This window comes from Daktulosphaira vitifoliae, unplaced genomic scaffold, assembly GCF_025091365.1.
Source record: "Daktulosphaira vitifoliae isolate Bord-2020 unplaced genomic scaffold, ASM2509136v1 Scaffold_5, whole genome shotgun sequence".
NCBI lineage: Eukaryota > Metazoa > Arthropoda > Insecta > Hemiptera > Phylloxeridae > Daktulosphaira > Daktulosphaira vitifoliae.
The window spans coordinates 28,364,562-28,374,934 of NW_026099576.1; the positions used below are offsets into that span (position 1 = coordinate 28,364,562).

General features: G+C 25.5%; 2 protein-coding genes across 3 annotated transcripts; one reads left to right on the forward strand and one right to left on the reverse strand.

Moving 5' to 3' along the window:
* Positions 1-507: 507 nt before the first annotated feature.
* Positions 508-7,552, forward strand: LOC126907337 (uncharacterized). Of its 2 annotated transcripts, XM_050688537.1 has the most exons (3): positions 508-1,446; positions 1,522-1,965; positions 7,299-7,552. In XM_050688537.1, exons 1-3 carry the CDS (start codon positions 525-527, stop codon positions 7,460-7,462), a joined length of 1,530 nt encoding a protein of 509 aa, XP_050544494.1. In that variant the 5' UTR covers positions 508-524; the 3' UTR covers positions 7,463-7,552. The 2 variants fall into 2 exon arrangements, with proteins under 2 accessions (XP_050544494.1, XP_050544493.1); XM_050688536.1 differs by having other exon boundaries at positions 508-1,965.
* A 792-nt stretch (positions 7,553-8,344) lies between these two features.
* LOC126908279 (piggyBac transposable element-derived protein 3-like) lies at positions 8,345-9,058 on the reverse strand. The gene has a single exon (XM_050690192.1). The coding sequence runs from the start codon at positions 9,056-9,058 to the stop codon at positions 8,378-8,380; it is 681 nt and encodes a 226-aa protein (XP_050546149.1). The 3' UTR covers positions 8,345-8,377.
* Positions 9,059-10,373: the final 1,315 nt, after the last annotated feature.

Sequence of the window (10,373 nt, forward strand, 5' to 3'; positions counted from 1 at the left end):
TACTATAAATATACTAACACACCGACTGAAGCTATTCCTTTATATATTCCTAGTGACTTTATCACTTTAAGATTTTATCATATAGAGAAGTTATCATTTAGTCGGCTATTATATTTTTTTGCCACTTTACACAAGTGTAAAAATAAATTTTTCAGTGTGCCAAAATCACAATTTCTATTGCCTTCCTTATATTTAGCTCTTTGTAATTATTTACGTTATTTATTAGTTTTATGGTTTCATTGGAATGATTATCTGTCAAAAATGTTCAGCCACAGTAATTGTATAAAGTTACTAAACTAATATTAGTTATTCATACCATATGTTACTTTCAGTTGCTAAAATTTATATTGACATAAATACAAATTCATACACATTTAGTATTTAAATATACTAAATGTGCGATTTTCAAAGAATATAATAAGTGTTTTTATTTTCTAAGAAAAATGACTACGTGTAAAATATTTTATATTATTGTACTTATGCTAAATTTTTCTACAGCANAAATATTTTATATTATTGTACTTATGATAAATTTTTCTACAGCAATGGAATATATGGAGTTAAATTGCAACTTTTCTAAGTATATTTTGAATTATTTTAAGCATAATGAAAAGTACTTACTAAAATTAGAAGAAGATAAAACAAATATTTCAAAACGCGATTTAAAAATGTATGGAAAAGCTATACAATCTCATGGCGAAATTATAATTGCGATGTTAGAAGCTCTAAGATCAGAAGAACGGGAAAATTATCCATCACCTCTAATGGATGTAAATTTATACTTAAATAATGTTTCAGGATCTGTAGAGTTGAGCTTTAAAAATAACAGTGGTAAATTTGAGAAATCAAATAGAAAATTAAATTTACTAAATGGCTTTTTGATGATACACAAAGCAATGGTAGAACTGTTGGAAAATTGTATGAACAATATATGTTCTGATGTATCATTCGATGAAGTATTTACAAATTGCCCAGACTTTAATGAAATGAAAGATTATAGAATTAATTTTCTCCCTGGAGTTATAGAAAAACTACAAAACAGATTATCTAAAAATAATTTTAGACTCAAAGATGAAAGATTAAATTTAAACAATAGTGAAGTGTTTAGAATATTAGAAATAGCATTGAAAAACGATTCTCGCTGGGATTTCCATCCCAAAAAATTGTTATACTATGATTTAATGATGGGACATCAAATATTTGATGAACGAAATCTTATGTCAGGTGTACAATATAGAAAATTACCAGAAGTAAAAGAACATAGAGCCCTTAACGTTATAGACTATTTTAAGTTTGCACCACTACAATATAAGTGTCCCGATGATTCTTATTTGACACTTTTTGATGTGTTTCGTTATATGAAATACAATTTTGATTCGATACAATTACAAGGATATCAAGAGCTAGTTTTAGCTTCAACTATTCGGCCAATCATATTACTTGCCCGTATGTATGCTTCATTTTTAAAGAAGTTTATTAATTTTTCCAAATCTAATAAGAATAATTCAAATAAAAATTTAGATGAAATCCGCAACAACATGTCAATAATTGGTTCTATAATAATTAAACAATTGGAAGATTTGAATAATCTAAGTCTATTTCAAATACAAACAAAAACTTATTTAGATAATCTTTGTAATTATATACGTAATATTCTCAAAATAGAACATTCTCAGTCATATGTGGAAATGGTGGATAACATAATGAAACAAACGAGATCCTTTTTTAATAAAAATGATTTAAATAAATATTTTGGTATTATAGTTGATATAAAAATGACTGGTGACAATGTCAGTATATTATATAACGAGTTTGCCCAACTTGTTGATGTAAAGTCAACATACTTAATTGAATTGGAAAAATACCAGGAGTCTCTAAATACAGTAAATAAAACACGATATATAAATGAATTTTTTTTTAAAAATATCAGTAAAGAATTATTCAAATTTAAGCCAAATTTATTAAGTAAGCTCACACAATTCATTATATATAATAATAATAATTACATATTAATTATATTATTTCAAGCTATTCGTGTATTTTTCAAATTACAGTATTTATATAGATAGATTTCTATTATAGAAACATGAAAATTATATATCCACGTTTATTAACTATCTATATTGTATATTTTGTTTTGATTTTGTGTTTCGGTATTGAAAAATGATAGGTTTCAGTTTTTATCAGTTATGAAACTGATATGGGGTTGTATGTAGTTTTGGTTTTAAATTTCGGTTATAAAATCCAAAAAACAGCTTCAGTTTAATTTTAGCTTCGATACGAAGCTGAGAAGGTATTTGTTTTACTATAATGTGTCTTATTTTTGTGTCTGCTACCCCTTTTTTTAGCTCTCACCGAACCGATTTCATTCATCGATAAAATATAACAAATAGTATCTAGTCGAAGACATTACCTTCAAAAATTGAAAAAAATTCCCTCGTTCCCCATAAATGGGGAAAATCTCCAAAAAAATTACAAATTTAAAAATCGTTAATTTTTGAAATTTTTTTTAGTTAAAACGGACATAACTTTTTCAAAAATAATCAAATCAATATATTTTTTTATAGATTCATGATGTCTTTACCTATCATTTGATTTATTTTTTTTTATAAATCTGACCTTTTACCTGCACACAAGCGGGATTTAAAATGACAACATTTCACAAAAATGTATTTTTACACTTAACTTTTGAAAGTGTTCCGGAAAGTCTGACACTATTATATATATTTTAAATTAAAGCTAATGTAATATACTTTATTAAGGAAAAATAAATTTCGGACTTAATTTTGTGTTCACGGTGAAAATAGTTATCAAATGCCATTTTTGTGTAAAAATTCTCGATTTTCTATTTTACATTTTAACTTTATAATGCTACAACTTATTGAAAAGTGTAATGATCAATACGATTTTTATGAGAAACAATATTTATATCTCTCTTTCATTCGACATACTTTTTTTTAAAATAACACCATTTCTCTTTATTTAAATTGATATATATATATATATATTAGATAGCCATTTTTTTTCAACATCTGTAATTCTGGGCGCTGGTCAAAATTTTATTAGAAATACCTTAAATATAAATCATGTAAAGTTTCAGCCCATTTAAACAACTTTAACACGTGCTAATTTGAGCTTAAAGTTTTGTGTAAATTCGTAAAATCTGTTGTTTTAACATATAGTCGTTACAATTTTCATTTTACAAAAAATTGTATAAAACAATAAATGTAGTAAAAAACACGTTTTAAAAAAATGGTGCCTTGATATTTTTTTGTAAAGTAAACTCATTCTCAGAAAAATAACAAAATATATACGATTTCGCGTATCATAGAATACTCTTTTACCTTATTATTGTAATAAAAATTATAATTGACTATAATAAATTAATTTCACTTTTATAAAAAAATAAATATTTTTAAAAAAAATTTATTTTTGTTTCATGATTATAAAACATACCTCATGCCTGTAAAATAACATGGACTTATGTAAAATTAAAAAAATAAATAATATTAAATAAAAAAAAAAATAGAAGGTTTTTTTAAGAACATTCAGAGATGGATTTGAATATTCTTCACAAAAATCTTGTATAGTCTAAAAATTAAAAATAAATAGTATGATTTATTATAAAAACTATTTATTAGTGTTATTTATCTGCAGAAGAAATTGTTTTTGCTTTTCATTTTTTCTAATTTTATGATAAAATTCCTCAATAAGTTTAATCCCTCTTTCTGCTGCATCGTTGGCTACTTTAAGTTTTTCAATTTTTTCCTCGCCATATTTATAATTAGCTGAATTATTCCACGTGTTGGGATGAGTTTTCAAAATATCACTATTTATATTGAATCTTTTAAACATCTTTTGAGATTTTTTACTTATAAGTTTAACTAAAATAGTTTTATCGTCATCATTAAAAAAAAAATGGATTGTCACCTTTTTTTAAAATTAGTTTTTTGGGGGTCTCGTTCTCTTCTTCTATTTCATTGAAGATGTCTTCATATAATTTTTTAGCAATTTTCAATTTTGTTTCATCGTCTACTCTTTAATCGAATAATTCAAAAGATGAACATTCTTTAGTCATATAATATAAATGATTTAAAAATTTTCCAATTGTATTTTCAGAAATATCTTTATTAATTTTAGAATATTCATGCAATTTTCTTAAAAATCTGATGTCATTTAAAGGAACCATTTCACTGTTTAAGGCAATAACCAGTTCACAGCGTAACATTATATAATAAAGCAATTAAGTTCTGCGAGAGAATTTTCCTAAAGTTTAGTTAACTTAAACTGATTTCTAAATAAGAAAATTTTTAGGCCGTATATACCTTTAGCCATCCAACGTGCTAAATGATATGCTCCTGGTTTTTTAAATTTTATTCCTTCTGGAAGGACACCTCCCAAAAAAATAATAATTAAAATAAGAAATTCTTTATAATGATCTCGCGGAAACGATAAATTAAGTCTATCAAAAGAAAACTGTAAAATTTCATCAATATCATTATTTAAAATATGTCGAACTCTAGTATGAGAAATTCCAGTAGAAAAATCAGTTTTTATAATGGTACCCCACTGATTTTTAAATTTTTTTAAATAGCGGAATATAAGGTGCTGGCATGAGGCTTACTTTACAAATCATAAAAAATGTTGATAATATTATTTCGTATGTATGATGACGATAGCCGAAAAATAATATATCTCGTTCAATTTTCCTTTCTAATAAAGAACAAGTACTATTAAATTTCCCAGTGTTAGATGCTGTTGTAACAAAAACAAACGCTTCGATATTATTTATCAATCCCCAACTATCAATAATTTCATAAATAGCGAAACATATTTCTAAACTAGTCCCAGCGGGTATTTCTGGTACTGCTAAAAGTTTATCAACTGCATGGGACGTTGCAATTACTGCTAATCTATCGACTTTTTGTCCAGTAATGTTACTTAAAAATTTTGTGTCCCAATGTATTGTTAAAACATATTTTTCTATACTTAAAAAATTTTTTTTTACCTTTTCATAATAAGTTCTTCGATAATCATCCTTGCTTTACGGATAAATGTACGATTAATTAAATAATCAGCTGAATCTAGTGTAATTGCATGCATAAAAGCTGTAAGTAAATGGACGGTATCTCTCTCACTTATTTTACACTTATCAAGTGCTGCAGCTAATCATGGTGTTAAAATTTCTTTACGAGCACGTTTAGATTTTACAACCGTATCAACTTCTAAATTTGGAATTTTTTCTCCATTTGCAAACTTTATTACTAACTCAGAATCATTAATTATTCCGTCTCCAATATTTTGAATGTTTTTTTCTTTATTTAATTTTACATGAAAATCGCATTCATCAAAATCTGAATAATGTATAATTTCTGTGAAATATAATATTGATTTTTAGTTTTATTGTCTTAAGTTAAAAAATAAAAAATTTTATGTTTTATTAATTTAATTGAGTTTACCAGTCGACGTAGACGTCGTATTTAAATTCGTTTCACGCCTAGTGTTAATCTATTCTTCACGAGTAAATTTTCGTTTTTCAATTCCATTTAGTTTTCTATCTACTCCCAATATTGAACCTGGACATCCATTTTCTCTTTGTTTATATAAAAATAGCCTATCTTTTTCAATTTCAATCAATTCGAGTGTGTTTTGGTGGGCTATATCATAAATCATTGATTTTTTCTAAAAACATATTTTCTTTTTGTCGTAAATTTTCAGAAATTTGATTGGCATTTTTTGTTAATGATCTCCATTCCTCATACAACTTTTTCAACTTGTCTTTACATTTATGAGGTTCTTGAGTTGGTATTCGAGCTTTCTTTCAAAAAACTAAATATTCTTTTATAACTAGAACAGCACTTTCGTTTAAATTTAATTTTGTAAATCTCATATTATACATTAAAACTTTTAAACAATCTCCTCTAAATGGTAATTTACTTCCCGTGATTAGATGTTTTATAAGGCCAATTATAAATTTTTTTTCACGAAGTGGCATTTTAATTAATTATATAATAAAACTCCCACAAAAAAAAATTTTTAAATAAAAGTACTTTTACTGATTAACAAACAACTCTTAAAACCTAACTAGATATCAATAATTATGACTTCAAGAAAAATAATGTTCAATAAAGGATAATGATTCTATTTACAATTACTTTATTGAATTAAAAATGTTCCATTTAGATAACGTTAGAGGTATACGGTAAATGTAAAAAAAAGAATCGACTATTGCACATGTATGAATATTATCGTACTTGGACAATTCAAAGATTCCCGAGATTACTATTTTATGAGTCAGTATATATGATAAAAGTGACATTTATCAATTTTAACTTAAACTTAAATTTTAATCATGTTCATAATAATAACATATATTTTATTGTTGTCAATAAATAAGAAACCCTATTAAAAGTATAACTATACAAAACTAAATTCGTGATTATTTTATAATACGCAAAATCGCATATATTTTGTTATTTTTCCTAGAATGAGTTCACTTTACAAAAAAAATATCAAAACACCATTTTTTTAAAAAATGTTTTTTACTACATTTATTGTTTTATACAATTTTTTGTAAAATGAAAATTGTAACGACTATATGTCAAAACAATGGATTTTACGAATTTACACAAAACTTTAAGCTCAAATCGGCACGTGTTTAAGTTGTTAAAATAGGCTGAAACTTTATAAGATTTATATTTAAGGTATTTCTAATATAATTTCGACTGACGCTCATAAGAATTAAAAAAAAAAATCATTATGTATGAATAAGTGGTACAATAATATATATATATATATATTTATTTATTCATATATTACATTTATAAAATCATAAATCATGCCACGTCCCCCTGTGCCGCTACACCAGTGTACTAGGTTTTTTGGGCTGCAGTTAAAAGTACAACAAAAAACAATTTATATAGAAGGTGAAGAGTTGGTGCTAATTTTTTTCCGACCGTACTCTTCGTCTCTGTTAGATATAACAAAGAGAAAAACTTTCAACATACTATTGTAAAGATTATCATTTGTTATTATTGAAAGATTTAACTTATTTTGTTTTAAAAATAAACATCGCAATTTGATTTAAATGGTTCCATAAACTGGATTAAACTAATTTTAACACATAATACATAATAATTACGTTAACCGTGTAATCTTTGCATAATTGTTAATTATAATTAAAAGTTTTAGAAAAATTAATAATTATTAATTACTTCAAAACTTATGTATTGGAGAGTTCTTTTATGTTGAAAAACCCTGTGATTGAATATAAAATTTATCATTAATTTTTTTTTTAGAACGCTTATGCAGCCAAAATATATATATGGAAGTATATAATATGGAGAATCCAGAATCTATCGATGATAAAAATACATGCAAAGATAAGCTAATTGCTAATATTTCATCAAAACTTAACATTTCACTGCCAATGTACATGATCGATTATATACTTTATATTTAATACTCATATGTTAATATTGTTTGTATTACTTTTACTAACCAATCTTATATATTTATGAAAATTAATGTTTTTATAAAGTTAAATGTTAATTTTATTGTTTCATTTAATAATTATCTTCATATTATGACTCATGAGCATTATGCCTATATAATTTCTACGCTACTGTGTATCTCCTCCGCAATGCTACTCTTCCATTATTTTGACTTTTTTTTTCCAATAGAATTTTATTAATTCTCTATAATTCTAACGATAAATTCATCTGGTCTTACTGTATCATTCTTTTTCATTGATGCCACAGCTTCCCATACCTTTTTCTCACTAATTAACCCCTTTCTGCATGAATTAATTGTTTTTCTCAAAAAAAAATATCTATGTAGATTTGGGGTCATAGTGACATGAAAAAATTAAAAAAAAATTTTTTGACCATTTTTGATCCTAAAAAACCCTAAAGAGTAATGTGTGCCAAAAATGGAACAATGCGCACCAAAAATATTTATGTGCCATATTTGGATCTTATACGTTAGAGTATACAGCACTATTATATGCCATATGTGGGACATATGCAGCTATGAAATAATACTTACATTACTATAACACACTATATTTTTTACTTTGTGTATAAAAATAAAAATCACTTGTCTTGTAATTAAAAAAATTTAAACAATTTTATATAATAATATATATAAAAATAATCACATATCTAGTAATTAAAAAAATTTAAACAATTTTATATAAAAACATGTATAAAAATAACCATCACATATCTAGTAATAAAATTTTTTTTAAAAATTTAATATAAAAATAACAATCACATATCTTGTAACAAAAAAATTTAAAAAATTTTATATAAAAATAACAATCACACATCTGGTAACAAAAAAATTTAAACAATGTTTGTAATACATATGGCATATTTTAAACTGTATGGAAAAGAAGGAAACAGTTCCTCTCCTTGTTTATACATAAAGGTATTGTACATTTTTGACAGGTTATCATAGTCTTAAAATTGCAATCAGGATATTTACATCTTATACGATTGTTGGTATGAATAGGATAATGATCATACCCATCCAGTCTTACTTCTTGTTCAGGAATTTCCTTGCAAGGACCTCTCCTCCGTTTTTTTTCATTATACATATACTCAGTTGTGTTTTCTTCTAAAGTTGGTCTCCCTCTCCTTTTCGGTGATACTTTTTGTTTTTCACATAAAACTTCCGATACTAAGAGTTTGAAGTCTACTAGTGGTAAATAAGAGTTATCGGTATGAACTCGACGATATAGCAGCCATGCATTCACCACACACAAATCCAAAACATGGAAAAATATTTTGATATAATATTTTTTGGACTTGATACTTATTCTGTAGTAGCCTAGCATTGAATCGAGCAAATCGACTCCCCCCATATAAGAGTTATATGTATCGATTGCCTTGGGGCACGGTACCATTTTGTATTTTTTTTTACTTCTAAAAAATCTTTTTTTTTCCCCAATTGGCTGACTTCCAACATAAGTGGACACCATGTTCACTAATTTGTTATCGTATACTCCCCCCATATAAGAGTTATATGTATCAATTGCCTTGGGGCACGGTACCATTTTGTATTTTTTTTCACTTCTAAAAAATCTTTTTTTTTCCCCAATTGGCTAACTTCCAACATAAGTGGACACCATGTTCACTAATTTGTTATCGTACCACGAAACTGCTGATAATGTTACATCATTAATTGTTGTAAGTTTCTCACAGAAAGTGCCTCTACCTTTTTTTTTAAAATCTTTTTCACTTGGCATATTTAATCCAGTTAAGCGATTTAATCTAGCAGTTCCTAGGGGAAGAATACCTTCTTTCTCCAAATAAATTAGTAAGTCTATACTTGTAAACCAGTTGTCAAAAAATATCTTGTAATTGCAATTTCTTGGTATTGATGCAGCCATTTTTACAACCATATTGCTACTTACTGAGAATGAAGGCAAGTTATCAGGCATAATATTAGTTTGAGCACCAGCAAAAATTTCAAAATCATAGCTAAATCCAGATAAACCACTTAACACAAATACTTTATAGCCCCATTTATGGGGTTTTTTAGGGTTGTATTGTTTGAGAGATGATCTGGATTTAGTGGGTATGATTTGCTCGTCCACCGCAAGGTACTCTTCTTTTGGAATAGAGGTACATATAGTTCTAACTGCATCAATAAGGGGACGGACTTTAAACAANCGGGTCATTTTTATAGGTCACCTGATTACACTTGAATACCTAAACATTTATTGAATTTAATATTAAATAAAATTATATTTTATGATAAAAATAAAAAATTGATATGTATTTATATCATATATTATATTATAGTTTATCACTATAAACGATAAATAAAATGTTTTTTTTGTTGTAAATTTGAAGACTTGCAATTATCTGTAAAAAAAAAACAGTATATAATCAATATTTTGTTTATACTTTTGTTGTTTGAATTCTTCATATTTAATATTTTTAATTTCCTTTAAAAAAACATATTAAATAAGCCATTTTCTTTGTTAGTAAGTTTTTGATGAGACATGGTTTTTAATTGTCATGTTTTGCAAATATGCTATGACAGGCTTATGTTTTGATAATAATTCAACATTTTTACAGGTAAAGAATATTTTAAAAAGAAAATTGTGTATACATTTACCTTATGAGTATGTTATTTCATAATTATTACTCCTAATATATATTATTACTTCAAAAAAAAAATTAGTAGAAAAATTATACATTTCTTTAAATTTATCATATATATAAAGCTGAGGGTTCTTGAACAGCTCAAAAATGTAGAAAATTGTACTTTTTGTTATATACAAAATATTTTTCATGGTGTGGAGAATAATAAATTTAGCCTTTTTGAAAATTGTATTCTAGTTACACTTAAGTTTGAATTTC

Coding starts and splice junctions, on each gene's coding strand:
- LOC126907337 (XM_050688536.1), top strand. CDS start 525: ATGATAAATTTTTCTACAGCAATGGAATATATGGAGTTAAATTGCAAC. Junction 1,966..7,298: donor ATTTAAGCCAAATTTATTAA/GTAAGCTCACAC, acceptor TTTTTTTTTTAG/AACGCTTATGCAGCCAAAAT.
- LOC126908279 (XM_050690192.1), bottom strand. CDS start 9,058: ATGGTACCGTGCCCCAAGGCAATTGATACATATAACTCTTATATGGGG.